General features: G+C 29.8%; 2 protein-coding genes across 3 annotated transcripts in view; one reads left to right on the forward strand and one right to left on the reverse strand.

Annotated features, from left to right (window-relative positions):
* LOC119687861 (monocarboxylate transporter 13) overlaps positions 1–3,824 on the forward strand; it is a 36,866-nt gene extending 33,042 nt beyond the window's left edge. For both annotated transcript variants that reach the window (XM_038102385.1, XM_038102386.1), the window contains 2 exons: positions 1,769–1,948; positions 2,016–3,824. In XM_038102385.1, coding sequence (XP_037958313.1) covers positions 1,769–1,948; positions 2,016–3,435 — 1,600 coding nt within the window. In that variant the 3' untranslated portion in view covers positions 3,436–3,824. The remainder of the gene's footprint in view (positions 1–1,768; positions 1,949–2,015) is intronic.
* Positions 3,825–6,630: 2,806 nt separating this feature from the next.
* LOC119688960 (guanine nucleotide-binding protein subunit alpha homolog) lies at positions 6,631–17,872 on the reverse strand. The gene is made up of 6 exons (XM_038103657.1): positions 17,214–17,872; positions 9,777–9,915; positions 9,486–9,691; positions 9,281–9,412; positions 7,389–7,528; positions 6,631–7,323 (listed from the first exon to the last, which is right to left on the reverse strand). Exons 1-6 carry the CDS (start codon positions 17,487–17,489, stop codon positions 6,966–6,968), a joined length of 1,251 nt encoding a protein of 416 aa, XP_037959585.1. The 5' UTR covers positions 17,490–17,872; the 3' UTR covers positions 6,631–6,965.
* Between the last annotated feature and the right edge of the window lie 87 nt (positions 17,873–17,959).

A 17,959-nucleotide genomic window follows, 5' to 3' on the forward strand; every position in this document is an offset into this window, starting at 1 on the left:
TGGTCTTATTGTCGAAATAATCAAACTACTTTAAAATTGGGATTTTTTGTTAGATATGACGTATCCTATATTCCGTTTAGTATATACTTATCTATTTCAAATCTATTATTTTTCTTTACCTAGTAATAGAAAAATTACTTTTTTTTTTAAATTAAATCAATACTATATAAATTAATCATATAAGTATGTGCTGTTGGACAGCTGCATAGCTTCAATTAGAACATTGATTTTGAATTAAAATGTTACAAGTAACTGTTTTGCACATGACTATATCATTAACTAAGTTGCGGAAGTGCTATTATATTTGCACGTGGGAGTTATCACAAACCATGTTAAAATCCGAATTATTATGCAAACGTGGTCTCGAAGTAAATATCGCATTAGGAGTGGAAAGCAATAAGCATTGGACGGTATTTGATCTCATTAAAATTACCACTGTTTACGATATGGGTTATGCAGTGTATAGAACATACACTAATTAAGTGCTCGATTCACAGAGTTTAGATGGTCATCTAATTTTCTTTAGCAATGAAGTTCATTTTTCTCTTAGTGGATATGTTTACAAACAAAATTGTCACATCTGAGGCAATGTCAGGGTAACTGTCGATATCCATTATATGACTTGGCGTTTAATCTGGAAAGATGACAGGCATCAATTCTAATCACGTCATTACTAATTTCTTTTGACGTGAAATTGAAGATATAGACACAAAAGATATGTGATTGCAACAGAAGAGTTTAATATGCTAGTTGACTTTGTTGTGCGACAAACTTTCCGGACATGTCATAAATTTAACATCCAAAACCATGGTAGTAGTTTCATTAGATATACATTTGTGCAGATAGACAAAGGATCATGTCAACGAGAACAATTATCACAATCAAATCAATTATCAATTCGATGCTTTTAAAACGAATTCTCTTCAAAAATTACAGCAAAATGAGACTACTGCATTTGAGGACATTTGAATGTTGTTGTATTTCTATCTTATGACAAAACCCTCTTGTTCTAAATCTCTCTTAAACCCTCTTGATTTTGTTTTAAAACCACAAACTGGATAGCCTTGTTCTTTGTTAAAATAAATATTGTAATAAGATTACATTTATTATAATATAATACTATTATTTCGTATTCCGTTCTTCTACAGAATCATGTAATTACCATTAACATATATGATCCGTTTAGATAACGTATAATTAAAACATATTTGATATAATTAAACAAAATTATTATTTTTTGATAAAATAAATTAAATTTTAATTCATATATATCGTTCTCTTTCAGTTCTCTCCTGTTCTCTTTCAGTAGTGTTAACTCTCGTCTCAATAAGACTTCCCATTGTGTTTTCCTCACAATTATCGTTTCTTATAACTCTTTATAAAACATTGTACATCCTACTTATGTAATTATACGGTATTAAAACACATATCTATGGCTACGTTGATATATGCAATTTTCTTTGAAGCTAGTTTTCTCTAATTTTGTTAAATCGATTTGCTTTTCTAAACATATATTTTTTAAAAGTTTCTTTTCTTGAAAGATTAATTGAAATCAGTTTTTGTTCAAAGTATATTTTATTGCTAATACAATATTATTAAAATTTGCTTTTGTTGGTAACACTCTTGTTTTAATGATCGTTTTTAATACTATTATGTATATGTAATTTTTCTTATAAATTTTATTTAAATTATATTATACATTTCTTTATCTTATATATTATATATTATATAAAATTTACTATATTTTTATATCCTATTCTACTTCTAGTTACGGTGTACTTGTGGGAATTGGTGCAGGATTATCATTCCCTCCAACTGTGTATATAGTTACTTCATATTTTGTTAAATTACGTGGCTTAGCTAATGGGTTATGTATATCAGGAAGCGCCTTGGGTTCAATTATTTTACCTCCAGTGCTACGATGGTTGTTAGAAACTTATGGTTATAGGTAAGTTGTTAAAATTGCATTAATATGCATTCAATATTAACACAATTCTATATATTTATAATTTTAGAGGAGCTGTTCTAATAATGGGAGGTATCACCTTAAACGTATTTGTTGCAGCCATATTTTATGAGCCTGTGGAACAACATATGATACGTGTACCAAAAACTAAAAAAATGTTGGAAGATATCGAAGAAGAAGATATTGGTATTGTACTTCAATTTAAAACTGTCGACGAGACACAAAGCAATGTTAATGAGACAATTCATGACGAAAATAATGTCAATAAACAATTAATACCATATTCTACACCCACACAATCACCTGATTTTCAACGGTACTTGGATTCAGATGATAATCAATTTGTGCGCAGTGCATCCGCAGCTGTTGTTCAAACTTATGGGAAACATCAAGATGAATATGGAAATACACCATCACGTGTGCGCAAGATCAGCACCCCAGTTCGCTTGCCGCAACGCAATCAAACATTTACAACTGGTCAATTAAATTCTCAATCATCTCTATATGCTGTACCAGAAGGAAATCGTTCTAGCAATAAACTTGAACGATTACAAGCACTACGTAACAGTTCCAAAAATAGACTTTCACGTCGTTCACCTTCAACTAGTAGTTTTCAATATATAAGCACACCATATCACGGAAGTACACTATCCTTCCAACCAAAAGAATTTTCCTCACATTTATCATTGCGTTCCATGGCCAGCGGTACTGGCGCTGGTGCAGGTGATGGACCATTAGATGATACTGTTGGCGATGATGGGGAATCAACAATTGGAAAACGCACAAAGTTCTTTGATTTAAGTTTATTAAAAGACCCAATGTATCTTGTCATCCTAATATCGAATTCGACGAATGCTATTGGTTATACGAATTTCATTATATTACTGCCAGCATATGGAGTAGCGCTTGGTTTTGATAAATCCTTAGCAGCATATTTAATTTCTATAGTATCCGCTACAGATTTAATTGGTCGTATCGGTGGTTCGGCATTATCAGATTTAGGATTTATACCAAAAACATGGTATTTTATTGGTGGACTTGCAGTATCAGGCATATCTTTAGCTGTTTTACCACTTGCGACAAGTTATAAAATGGTTAGTTTTTGGTGTGCGCTTTTCGGTTTGGCTTCCGGCATTTATGTGGGTATAACGGCTGTAATTATGGCCGATATGCTAGGTACTGAACGATTAACATCTTCTTATGGCATTAGTTTATTTGTCAACGGTATACTACAACTAATTGGACCGCCGCTATGTGGTTTATGGTTCGAGGCTGTGCACAATTATAATCCACTCTTTCATACACTCGGTATCACTTTAATGGCGGGCGCAAGTCTCTGGAGTTTTATGCCATTCATACAAAAACAAAAAGCCAAAGAAGAGTTTGCTAATGCTGATGCTGATGCAGAAGAAGGGGAAACACAAAAAATCGAAGCAGAAAATGAAATGAAAGCAAAACTAAAATTGTAATAAGCAACAAAATTGCCACAATATTTTTACAGAATATATACATACATTATATATATGTATAAGTTATTTTTTTACAATAATTTTTTTTTCATATTTGCTTAATTAGTTAACAAATTTAAGCCTAGTTTAAGCGTATGACTTATTTTCAAAATGCAAATAAATATTTTGTATACAAATTGTATAAAAGATATGATTTTTTTATCGCTGTCTGAAGGCAAACAAAACTGCACTGCAATCGATATTAAATTAAAATTCTTAAACGGGACTATGTACATATATATTTGTCTATTTATAACTGAATTCTATAACCACAAGGCACGCTTGAGTCTTTATATTAGTCTTATTATATACGATATGCACATATTTTACATAAATGTACATACTTTTAAAATCCCTATTTAAATTAAATCTTATGTTTGTAAGGTTGTAGTTAAATAAATATATTTATATAAATCTTCAGATTGTTATTAAATTTTAAGCTGAAAATGAGTTTTGTCAGTGTAGATATAACATGCAATTTTACTAATTATGAAGCGTTTTTTATGGACTCCTAGATAAAGTCTTATTTTTGGAAAAATTACGTTTATAATAGTCATAATGAATAGCAGATTTCAATTGGGTTGATTGCTCTATATTGAACTATTTTCGCTATAGTTCAATACACTTATTTGTGAGTTTTAATACAAATAATTTTATTGCAGCATAAAATATTACTCACATCTTCGTTATTGAAGCGTGAATATTCAAGTAGAGCGATAATTTCATCATTGTCAACGTATTGTTACATAAAAAAAGAAATCCAGAAGCTTCAACCTATATATATTGTGACTTTCATGTCACGATATATTTGAGTCTAGAAGGTGTAAATGTAATATTTTCTCGGCTGACCATTAATTTTACTGTGTGAACTGTGTTTACTTTCTTTACAAATATATTCTATGTTGAAAAAGAACCTAGACATTCTCAAGTGTTTGCCATAAGATAAATACATTCTTACAAAATTAAATACAAATCATAATTTCAATGATCGACTAAATCATATGCAATATGTGGTAAGGTTGTGTAATTAAAAATAAATTTACGAGTTCATTAATTTTACAAGTATATAAATATCAAAGTAGAAATAGGTAAAATTTCGTGTCCCGAGACTGACTTCTTAAAACAATGCTTTTTTTTCAAAAATCGATTTATTTTGGGTATAAGTAAGATCTCTTACTTATATCGAATCTATATTGAAGTAAGATCTCTAATCGCATAGCATACTTCTGATATATGCGGGTGAAATTTGGTGAAACAAGTGGATGCGGATATAATTCACATTTTAATTCATACAATCTTCCATTGAAAGAGCACTTTTTTAAACATATGAGCTTCAAAAACCATATATGATATGCGCTGTTGATGATTTTTACTATGTAAAAATGTTATCGTTCAACATTTATGCTTTCTGAAAGTCGTATGTGCTTTGTATGAGTGACATTATCTGATTATTAATCTCGGTACTGATTTAAATCAAAATTTTTAAAAGTTTTAAGAGTTTTGTAAAATTCCACACTTTTGGTGGAGTGTTTTTAATCTTAGTATGTAGGTAACCGAAGCACCTTTACCAGCAATTGTTTGCATAACTGCCAGTAATGACAGAGGTTTCCTTAAGCGTAGAGAGGGTACTACTCCAATGTAAATCGATGTTAAAAAGTTTCAGTGCCTTATAGTGCATGTTTCTATTTAAGTCTAAAGAGCTTATATACCGCACACCCTCTTCAAAAGAGGCACAATTATCGATTTCATTTTACAGCGTAGTGACGTTCCTAACAAAAAAAGAAATATAACTGTTTTTCATCAATTCACAATAATAAAAACAAAGTCGACTATTTCGTGTTAATGGACAGGTGAATTATATGCAAGTTCCATACATTAACTCAAAATTGACGAATTTCAAGTTGTGCCTCTTTTGAAGAGGGTGTGCGACATCTTTCAATACTATTATCATTCCATCTCCCGATATTCGGTTGTTCTAAACAAGTGCATCAATGACGTAGACTTGACAGTTGATAAATTATGTATGAACTGTGTCCTTTTAAGTATTTTAAATTACATACAATGTGATTAGGAATATAGTATGCCAATTAAACCAACATAGATCATTATACGAAAAGCGGCTGGGTTTTTTTCGCTCGCCATTCCAGACGACCAATTGCCACTCACCCCTCTCAATAGGAGCAAAACCACCTCTTTAGGTTACACCAGTAACAACAAACTACATATTTATTTACTACCATTAAGAATCTTCTTTAATGGTGAACCAAATGCATTTTATGCTATTGTATGCTTTCAACTGGCAGAGCCACATTCCTCAAACCCAAATAAAATAAAAACAATATATGCTTTTTTTGATATTTGTATATGATTTAATTTTAGCTTTTTATTTTTTATTCTTTTTAAAGTTTTAATTGGTATATATATTTTTTTCATTTTACGTTTCTCTATGAGAACAATTTTCATACATAATACAAAATATATAATATATATAGTAAATTTACATAAACTAGAATTAATCACCATCAATGGGTGGTTCAGTGTGTTCGTATTTTAATTTTTTTTTTTTGCTTTATGATATATAAAATATTTATATAAAATATAGCAATATGAGATAATTTTAAATGTATATATATTTATATGTATATACGATAATATAAAAAAATATACATATATCAATAAATAAATATATATATATATATATTGATGTATATCATAGTAGCAAAATATACTTGTATAAATTTATATTGTTAGTTCCTATAAATTGCATAGAGGAGTATTCTCCAGATACACTAATATATAAATATTATTAAAAGAATACTATTAAATTTTGGAACTAATTTAAACAATAAGTTAATAAAAAATTTTTGTTTACATATAAAAATATAATTAATATAAGTTATATTAGTAAAAAAAGGGACATTAAAAGTGAGAAATGAGGTTAGTATTATGTTTTTGTATACATGCTTACATACATATGTGCAGGAATAATTTATATAAATATATTTACACATTAAAATACAAAGCTAAAACAATTTCGATATTATTAAAAAAATGGACCTAAAAAACATAATAATCAAAATCATAATAATAACTAAAAATTACAAATTAAATAAAACTATAAATAAAATCAAATTATAACGTTAAAAAAAATATTATAAATAAAACTACAAAAATACAAAAATAAAAAAGAAATATTTTATATTATTTTATTCGATTAACTTCGGAGCTACAACAAAAGTTGCTGGCACTAATGGAGAGCAAGCGCTATAAATTCCCATAACCTTTTTTTGTTCATCGCGATTTAACGATTCGTATCTGTGCCAGTTGAACAATTGTATCCAATGTTTTGCTTTTTGTTCGTTGTTTCTACACTAATTTACAACGTAAATTAGTTTGAGCTAGAGCTGAATTATGGCATTATTCTGTATAGGTTATGAGCTCTGAGTATTAAATAATTTACATTGTTTTCGTAAAACACTCGTAGTATAGAATTACTGCAGCATCAGAGCGTTCAAATTTCGCTGCAATATTGTATCCTTAACAGAATTGAATACAACGTTTATGTTGCGCGTATCTATGGCAGTGGTAAAATGATGATATGTGCGACTTTGTGGACTCTTTCGCACTCTCATAAACATTTCCAATATAAAATTTTGTACGTCCAACAATGAGTGTGGGTTACCATTAAATTGTGGATAAAACCAGCGTATATCAGTCTCTGGGTTGCGTACTTTTTGTTCGAGTAAATCGGTTTTGTTTAAAAATAATATTATCGAAATGCCTTTAAAAGTATTGTTATTCACGATTGTATCGAAAATATTTTTCGACTCTTCTAGTCTATTCGTTTTTCTATAATGTGAAAAATATGTTATTAAATAAATAATTTTTTAATTTTATATAATATTATCTATTACCTGTCTTCTGCAAGTACTTGGTCAAATTCTGAACTAGAAACCAAAAATATGATTGATGTTACTGATGTATCAAAGCATTTGGTCCATTTTTGCCGTTGAGTACGTTGTCCGCCGACATCAACGAACACAAATGGAATGTTCTACGAAAAAAATAAGATTTAAGATTTTAACTTTTTAACTTATTTTTTAAATATTATAATATATGTAAATACAGTATTCGCTTTTCTGTGAATGTGCAGAAAATAGTTTTATATATACGATTATCATATAAATTAATAAAAAATTAAAACATATAGGAGTTAGTAAATGACTTTTACTTTAAAACAGTTAAGGTAAGGTTTCTGTGATATTACTAAAATTTACACCAAAAACTAAGCAAAATATTCAGGTATGTACGTAATATATATATAGACAATCAAAGAAACACATGTTGGAAAAAGCTAAAAAAACAGGCCGCGTAAATTCAACTATTTACAAATGAGACAGGTGATGTTTTATCATTCGAGCGAATGAACGATAGTCGATATTTTTACCGGGCATACTCCAGTTGCAATACATATGCATAATCCAAATATTGCTAGCAGTGCTGAATGCAGGAAGTAAAAAAGTATGCACTTCAGACTCTTTTAAAAACACCACTTAAACTCTTCAGAGTTAGTATCATAAAATGTATTCACGATATTGGAGTGAAGTGTACCTCTATTTGCTAATACATATTTTAAATAATATGTGACTACATTAACAACTGTAAGTCAGAACAACAACTCTAAACTGGTATTACTAAAGTTCCAAGAGTGATTAAGTCTATGTCGCGGAGCTAATCGTCAAGTTCAACGAAAAAGCACTATTCAATACTACCAAAAAAAAGCTACACCATCATATCTCTGTAATCTACAATAACAACATTGCTAAGGATTCGTCAGGTCTATATGTGCTCTTGGCCAACTAACTTTATATATACTAACCTATAGTTTTACTTTTATTATTAAATTATTTACTAAACTTTACTAATATTTTTAATGAACATATTTAAAAAAATAAGAGACTAATAGCTTTGGAATAAAAGATTTATAGTCGTTCTCCTAATTCGACGTTCAAAATGTTTTCTTGCTGGATGGGTAATAGCGATTAATATGCTTTATGGATGTATATTCATTTATGTGTCATACAAGTAAAAATTGTTATATTACAGCAATTGTTATGTTCTTTAGCAATTGGTATTTCAGATTGCATATTATAATAACCGCTTAAAATTTCAATGCGTTTCGTAAACCTAGTCGGTCCATACTGAAAACACATAAGCTGTTGTAGATCACAATATTGCTTTGTATGCTTTCAATATACAATAGCGACTTTGTGAATTTTTTCACACCCTTACAAACACTTAAATATGAGATACGAGATTAAACAATGATACTTTCTCAGTTCAGGAAGTAACTTATAGATAGTAGCTTATAGAAAGAGATTTCTAACTTGCAGAATATGTTTACTTAAGAAAGGTTTGCAATAATATTGCTACACCATATTGTTAGATTGTTGATGTTTTTGTAGTCCATATAGTAGACCTGCTCTTTGGGTTTTTGATGAGAGTGGAGAGAAGCACCTGATCGCATATATTGGCGAACGACTGTTAGTCCATTACTGGAGAACTATTAGTAGCTTTTAGTCATGATAAAGATTATACAATAATCAATTTGCAAGACATAAATAAATTAGAACAGTCAAGTGAAAAACATTTGTCTAGAATCACTGGACAACACAGATGATCAAATGTCACTTATTTCTCCAAGCATTTATATGTTTAAGTTGACATTTGTAACACGTACAACCAAATAGCAAGTTTGCAAGTCAAAGCTAGCAGATAAATATTTAGTAACACATTTTAAACTTACCTGTATTTTTACACGAAATTCATAAACTCCTTTGGTTGCTTTTCGACAATGCAAAATATCCCTGTGTGTAGGTACATAATCATATTTAGCTAAGCGATCTATTTCATCTAAAAAGTAACTGACTGAATCGCTCTGCAAACAAACCAAACATTTATGTATATATTAAAATATATTTTAATAATAAAATATTTTATAAAATGCGTACAATTTGAAATTCCCTTCGCCTTTCGTAGGCTCTTTTAATTCCTCGATCCTGCCATAGCCTTCGTATGAGTGGTGCCCACTGCACAAACTTTTCTACCTCTATTGAGTTGCATTCTAAAAATTTGGCGTCGTTTGCATCGTTTTCTTTTTCGTTATTTTCCCAAGCAATTTCTAATTTTTCCCTTGCATCAATTAATACTTGCATTCCTAATCGAAATGTATAATATAAACATTAATATATATCATCTGCGAGCATAATATATAATACTATTGTATATAAAATGATTTTTACCTCGTATTACATTTTGGTATATCACATGTTGGTATTCACGTATTAGTTCAGGCTCAAAATTGACTCCATGTATGATTCGCATTTGTTTTAAAAATGTTGACTTTCCTGACTCACCAGCGCCCAAAAGTAAAAGTTTTACCTACAAAAATAATTAATAAATTTAAAAAAATTAAATAGTAAAAAATATATGTGTAGTTAAATGAAATGTGCTTGATTTTTTATTTATGTAAATCGAATGAAGGACACTAAGTTAACATTACTTTACAGAATGAATTTAAATCATTCAAGTCGTGTCATTACGAAGACTTTTTGATAAAGCGATAATTATGCACTAAATAGGATTTAAAATATTTTTTAATTATCTAACAATATTAGATTATAATTAAACTTGAGTCTAAATTATTTCTGCAATATGGAAGCTTCGCTTTTGTTTTTTGTTACGGCTTTTTATCCGAGTTTTCGTAAATTTCCAAAAAATGGAGAAACAAAAATTTCGTGTGCATATTAAGGACAACATTAAAAAAAAAGACAGTGAAACAAAAAGAAATCAATATGGGGTCTGTATTGAAAATAGGAAAGGTTTTACCTCTAAAGATGCTGAGCAGACAGGACATTCAAATGAGGTGGTAACGACTTAGGTAAATGGCCGAATAAAGTTATACGAGATTGCAGATATAGTAAAAATCTTAAGTAAAATTGTCGGTACTACGTTATATAAATTCTACTTTTACTCACTGCGAACCCTGATTGGAATAATATATATTCATAACAGGGTTCGCAAATATTTTGTGGTAATTCAAAAGATTTATATTATCGTTTGCAACTATTATTATACTTCGCAGTAATTTGTATAAAAAGATAAAACATGGATACTTGTTATACTTCGAAAACGAAAGAACAGTCAAAATAGTGGTCTCTTCTTCATGAACGTTCTCCATAAAAGACGAAAACAGTCTCATTAACAGGAAGGTTAAGGCAGTTTTTTAGAATTATAAGTGACAACATGATAAGATTAAGAAAAAAACATGGAGTTTAATAGATGCTACTAACCTCATAATCAAATCTTAAATAAATCATTGTACTCTGATATTGAACCGCAAACAATTGGGTATTTAAACTAACAAAAGTGTCATTTTTTTAATCGTGTTTTTATGGTCTTTTTAATTAATCCGGTAAATAATCAGAAAATACACGGTCCAAAAAGCGAACAAAATCGTATGGTTGACGGGAGAGCTATGAATTATCGATATTAAGCGAGATACAAGAAATTTCTTCAGAAATTTCTACCTTTAAAAATAGTTTATTCAAATAATATAGCATAAGTCATATATCACTTTTCAGACTATTAAATATCCTTAAAATAAGTCCAAAATTTTTTAGTGGTTCAAAGTACAGTTTTTTAAAAAGTTGTCAATGATTTTAACAAATATTCTCGTTAAGTAGGAAATTTTCGTGGACTAAGTGTGTTCTGTTCAAAAGATAACATGACATAAGATCTGTCATGATCTCAATGCTCCGCTCTATTGGCACCCCAGTAACCTGTTAGTTTTTATTATTCTATTTTAAGAAAACCTTTCTTATCAAAATTTTTGTAAAATTGTTATTTATTCATATTTCATATATATTATTTTATTCCGAAGACGTTTTACTGTTTCTATCATATAGCGTTTTTTATACTCGTCTTTTAAAGGAAACTATCTAGGTTTTGAGATGCTGGTTAATAATTAAATCAAAGTTCAGTCAGACAGATTAATTTGAAAGTTTTTGTTTTCTATTTTTTTTTTTGAAAAATCGCATTTTTTTTTTAAAGTACCATTTCTTTCCTTTCGCACAAAATTGGAATGTCGTAAGAAACTTGGTTAGAGATATCTTAACTTTTGTTACGGAAAGCTGCATCATCTACCACATGCCACCAGGTTAAAATTATAATATTTTAACTATTGCAAAAATCGAATTAATCTAAATCATGAACAGCACGTACAGAAAACTTAATTGCATAAATTATAATAATAAATCATTTAGAAAGAACACAAATTGTATACTTATACATATAAAAGACCAGTCGCCTCTACAAAATCTATATATTTTTTTGCCCAGTAGCTTTCATGTACCGATAAAAATATTTCAGAAAATAAATAAATAATGAATGATACAATATTCGAAACTATTTGTATTTTATTACTACATTTTTCAATGATTAGAACATTCAATAAGAAATCAATAAGAACATTCATCATAATAAATTTTAATTTTATTTTACGTGAGCTTTGCACAGAATATTCGGTTTACCCGAATATTCTCCGCTTAATAGGTTACAGCTGCTTTTTCCAAGCTGTTAATGTTTTCGTTACCCGCGAGGACCTATAGAGCATGCAATATGAATGAAATTACAAGACGAATACTTGTGGGAGAAAGGGGATGACGAAAGTAGCAAGAACGACAGTTTTTTCTTTTTGTGGCATGGGTTAGGTATGAGGTTGTGAGTAGGTAATAATTAAAACTAGCCTAGTTTTAGTCGTTGAATATTGAAAACGAGCAACTAAAAGGGAGTAAAACCATATATTCAATTAGTTTGTGAATTTTTAAATGAAATGTAAATATATTTATTAATATGTCGTAATCGTTTCTATTTAAGAAGCATTTATTGAGGATCAACACAACTAATTATACAAAATAAATACTACAAAAAAAAGTAAACCTATCGTATATCACCAAGCACCCATAACAAATACATATACAATATGATCAATCCATTCCGTGTTTTTAAAAAGTGTAGAAATGCAACTTTCGAAACTGTATCAACTATTTTCTTCAATTGATCCATAATCTTATAGCATTATTGATAGAAAATAGTTTAGTTCGGTTGATCTTTAAGGAAGCATCCGAAAACCTGCGTTTTAGATTACCTATCCGTAACTTTTTTGAAATCTGTAACGTGTATTCTGTGCGAAACTATTTTTAAATAAAACAAAAACAAAATTAATTGCTCAATCAAAATTTATTTATCGCTTTTAAAATATGCCCCCATCAATCAAGTGGTACACAATTATGTTAGCGTTTGACATAATCCCCTACACATTTTTAGTTAATGGGTGACGATTTATCGCTTTCAAAGTAGACATCATTAGATGCAATCCACCACATATTTTCCGTTGATAAGCGAATGTATCACTGTACCATCTTTAAAAGTTAATAGTTATCAAGAGAATTTTTTGTAGAAAACGAGTAATTAATCTGACCTCAGATCTTTTTAGACTTACATCCTTTCATTAGCATACATACAGAACATCTTTACAAAAGTATAAACAAAAACAATAGATTATACAATAGTAATGACATTAAGTTGATAGTGTGTTTGATATTTATCTACGTTGCAACGAAACCAATGATTAACCTAACACATTTAAACATAACAATTGCAATAGAGCTTTTATTTGTAATATAAAGCATAAATATTCTTAGTTTCTAGTTTTAAAATAATTCATTTGATATTAAAAATAGCAAACCTGTACTAGGACGACAAATTTATATCTTGAACATAATAATAATATAAATTAATAGTTCACCAAATGTATTCATCATATACTCCATTCTTGTTTTCTTCTTCAACAGACTTTCGAGTAACAACAACAACTATAAATTTAACCCATCCCTTTAAGTTTTTATAATACTATAGCTGTAGGTGTAGTAAAAAGAAATCTACATTTTTTCCATGAAAATGAAGGCTTATTTACCATAGTTAGAATGATCCGATTTTGGTTAAATATGCGCCATTTTTTCTAAAAAGTTGTTGCTATTTTGAATGTAATTTCATTATGCCTCTCTTATAGAAGGAAAGAATTAAGACAGTCGATTTTCACAGGTCTCTCCTGACGCGAATTTTTCACAAGAAAAATCGTTTGCCATGGACAGAAACAGATGGTAATCACTTGGTGCCAGGTTTTGACTATAAAATGGATGCACAAAAACTTCTCAATTAAGCTCCCAAAGCTTTTAGCGAATTATTATCGATGTGTATGGCCTTACGTTGTCCTGATGGAAAACAATTCCTCTCCTATTGCCCAAAGATAATCATTTCTGGGCGATTGCTTGCTTCCTTAACAATTAGACAGTAAAGGTCTAATTGTTAACGGTACAATTCCGAATTAAGAGTTTTGCCGTTAGGGCTCTCAAGCTGCTCGTAGTAAATGATTCCCTGCCAATCCCTACAAACAACCAGCAAAACCTTTCTGACCGTCAGTTCTGGTTTGACCACCGGTTTAGCCGGCTTCTATTTGTATCTAACCTTATTCAAATGGTTCCAAACGATTTTAGGCAATCAAAACAATGTTTACATGTTGGTCGGGCTCGAAGAATTTCCATATTTTGTTTACATTTTCGACAATTGACCTTCCAGTGCCTTGTGCATCTTTGACATCGAAATTACCAGAACGAAATCGATGAAACGAAATCGATGAAACCAAACTTGCGCATGATTAGCTGTTACAGTATTAGGACCTTAAACACATTTAACCGTCTGATTTCTTGCCTGCGTTTTCGCCTTTATAAAAAAAAATTGAAAAACATGGCTAGTGTCCTTCTTTAACGCGCACTCAAACAAAACTGAGCCAACCAATTACCAAACTGTCAAAACCAAACTATTTTTTTAGTACGAAATCACATCTTTCTAACACAATCTAGTATAATTTCGATCGGACTTATATAACGCCGAATACAGATAACTGAAGTCATCTATTGTGAGTATAATGGATTTCTTTTAACTACACTTAATATTAATAAATAAAATAATAATTCAAGTTTTTTCTCGCGAATTTCAAATTAAAAATTTCGTATACTTTGTACTCTATATGCATATTTTCTTATAAGATAAATTAACATTTCTTAAATCATTTATTTTAAATTAAATAAGGTGCAATATTCTACCAATATAATAGGATATCTCATAAAATTTTGGAAGCTTGCCACAAAATTTTAAAGTTCAGATATACTGTATTACCACACCCATCATATTTTCCAGATCGGGCACTTTGCGATCTTCACTTTTTCCAATTTTCTATCCTATACTACTTCTATTTTTTATTCTTATAATATACTTTAATATAAAAAAAATGCTCATGCTATTACGACTATTAATAATATTATATAGAACAAATATTTGTATATATTGAACAATAGTTCAATAAAATATTTTAAATATTCTTTAGAAATGTTTTCTCACTGTAGTTTGTATCTGAATTAAGTTATCAAATCGTTTAAAAAATAAAATTTAGAAACTATTTTTCAGTTAAAAGGAGTTACTGATACTCTTGCATTTGTGATTTATGAATAACTGGAGTTGATAATGTACGGAAAATCTATCAATCAATTTATCAACAAACAAGTTTTCGATACTAAATAGACTTATTTTCTTGCCAATGTACCATTTACATAAGTTCTGAGTTGGTAATTCAATAATCAATTTAACAAATTTCAATTTGCGTTATTTACTATTTCAGCACACACAGAAGAGAACATCGTTGTTGTTGTAAATGTTATGTTTCTTTGGTACAAAGCTTTTGCGTTTGAATCAAACAATATGATTGCGCTTTTCAACTAAATCATTCATCACCACATATGTATATATTATGCAGTGATATAAAAGCACAAGACGAAAGCAAGAAATCCAACGATATCTGTAAACAACATTTGCTATGATAAAGTTACTAATATAAAACGAACCGTAATTAAAGACATTTATTAGAAAATTCCTACGATTTTGTTATCAAACAAAACACGAATAAAGACAATCACAAATTTTATTGTAAAATACTATGAAAATTGCACCGATTTATGAAAAATATCAAAAGTACATAAATGAGTATAGTTCAACTCACTTCACCTTCTCTTTCACCATCCCTCAGCTTTTCTTAACATCCTATACTTTATAGCATATTTGTCATATAATTCATTTATGTTTTTGCTTCAAAAATTCTTCGAGTTATAACAATATCAGAGAAGGAGAGAGCGTTATGAGAAAGAAAAATGAGAAATGTGAGAGAGAGATCAGCAAGGAGGAAAATTTGGGAGATAGCGGTACGGGAGAAAGGGCGGAGAAAGCGAAGCGGAAGAAAGGGCGGAGAGTGCGAACCGGGAAAAAGAGCGGAAAGTGCGAAGCGGTAGTAAGGTGGGAAAGAGTGCGAAGCGGGAATAAGGTGGGAAAGAGCGGTACAGGTGAAAGAGGGAGAGATTAGAAAGAAAAGCGAAAGAGAAGGTAGTAAACAATTTAAATGCAATTAGACACTTTATAGAACTACATATTTCCCCAAAACCAATTCTTTATTTTACAAAACAAAAGTATGTAATTAAAGTAAAATTTATTAGGAGCGCTTTGGAGCACATTTAATATGGATCCAGATAACATAACGATTTTTCAGTTTTTTTTAAGCAGCAGTTTTTTTTACAATAATAATTTTCTCATAGAAAGTCTCTTCCTACAATGAAACGGATATAGCAAATAGTTGTACAAAAGCCTTTTTACGAGAGCCACTATTCATATTGTAAACATTGGCAACTCACAGTATTGTTAGATGTCATGACATTTCCATTAGGAAGCTTAATATTTTTGAAGATTGCTTTAATAAGAAAGTTTTGTAATTTGAGCGGGATTTCTGGTCTTTATAATAGCTTAAAAATCATTAATTATTTCGATGCGCATTATGAAGACAAGCTTCTTCCGATAAGCATATTTTCTAGTTTTGGTTTTGGTAGTCCTATCTTTTGAAATAATGAGAAGTTCTTTCAATGTATAGATCATAAAACTATATGAATATTTAGAAGAACAAAAAAAAATCATTTACAATCACAAATTACTTCATACATAGAGTGAGTGACCTTCGTAATTGGAGCAATTCAGATGTAAACAATTCCTATGAGTTACCGCAAATACACATTTTGCTTTCAGGTGACTAAATATTTACAATTTCACACTTTTTGATATAAATCTACATATCCATACATATATATTTGTAAATCCGTGAAGTGACTTGACTCAAGTCTTGTTGGCGAGCCAAATTATTTTAAGTTAATTAGAAATTTAATACTTTTAAAAAGATCAAAAAATCATGCTTACGCATTTGATTAATCATGAGAGCGACAAAAATCGCATCATTGGAAAATCCTACAATTGGTCTAAATTATATCCACAATGGGATGATATGTTAAAAGACGCAATATGCATATTTAAATTAATAGACAGTCATACATATATAATACTTTAAACGTTCACTTAAATTATGCCATTGTTGTGATTTAAAGAATATTGATTGTTGCGGAGGCACCGACGGCGGCGGGTGGCAGTTTTTTGAAATGTATATGCTAATTTGTTAACTAAATAAAAGTAATTTGTACGCCTAGTATTGTTTGTGTTGGTTTACTTTTTATAATGTTAAAAATAAATACCTGTCGTCTGAATGTGTGTTTCTCTTTTTCTAAAAATTTATCAATTTCTCTAGATTTGTAGCGCTGCTCCAGTTCTTCAGGAGTACTTCGCAACCTTAACAGATATGTTATTAAATTGCCACAACATCGTAATGATGCAAATCTTGAGGATTGCCAGCGATTCCCATTCCTAGTAAAATGTTGTTGCTGTTCATAGTCCTGTTGTCCAATTAGTCGAGTACCCGTATCACTATTAGCTGCAAAGCTGGTCCCGTGCGCCGCTAAATCGTTTGCCATACTTTGTGAAGGCAAAACGGGTCGCTGTCAGCGCAACCAATACCTTTGCAAATTTTTCTTTATAATTGTACGCAATTCTGCAAAATTTTATTGACTCGCACGGAGTCTTAAATCACATCTTAACACTGTACTACGAAGCAGTTGCACTAACACTAACTATATAGAGTACACAGTAAGTTAGTTACTTACTATATATCTATAGTCTGATATGTCGCACTTGATATATGTTTAATGAATGAACGTAATTGTATTTTTTTTTTTGCGAATCAAAACAATTTTCTTGCTCTTAGAAATTTCACTTTTATTCCTCAGCCCATTTTTTTAGTGCGGAATGTTGGTAGCTATGTGCATGGTTGTATTTTTTGCGACCGAAATACACTTAAAAAAAATTATCATATAATTTTATAAAAGGTATTCACTTTTTGACAATTATTGGGTGTTTAGATTTTTGAAAATTATGTATGTGAAAC

The sequence above is a fragment of the Teleopsis dalmanni genome, chromosome X (genome assembly GCF_002237135.1).
Source record: "Teleopsis dalmanni isolate 2A chromosome X, ASM223713v2, whole genome shotgun sequence".
NCBI classification, from domain to species: domain Eukaryota; kingdom Metazoa; phylum Arthropoda; class Insecta; order Diptera; family Diopsidae; genus Teleopsis; species Teleopsis dalmanni.

Excerpts from the sequence above, each read along its gene's own strand:
- LOC119688960 (XM_038103657.1), bottom strand. The coding sequence starts at position 17,489 with ATGGCAAACGATTTAGCGGCGCACGGGACCAGCTTTGCAGCTAATAGT. Across the intron at positions 9,692-9,776 it reads ATACCAAAATGTAATACGAG|GAATGCAAGTATTAATTGAT; the intron begins GTAAAAATCATT and ends CATTTCGATTAG. Across the intron at positions 7,529-9,280 it reads AATTTCGTGTAAAAATACAG|AACATTCCATTTGTGTTCGT; the intron begins GTAAGTTTAAAA and ends TTTTTTTCGTAG.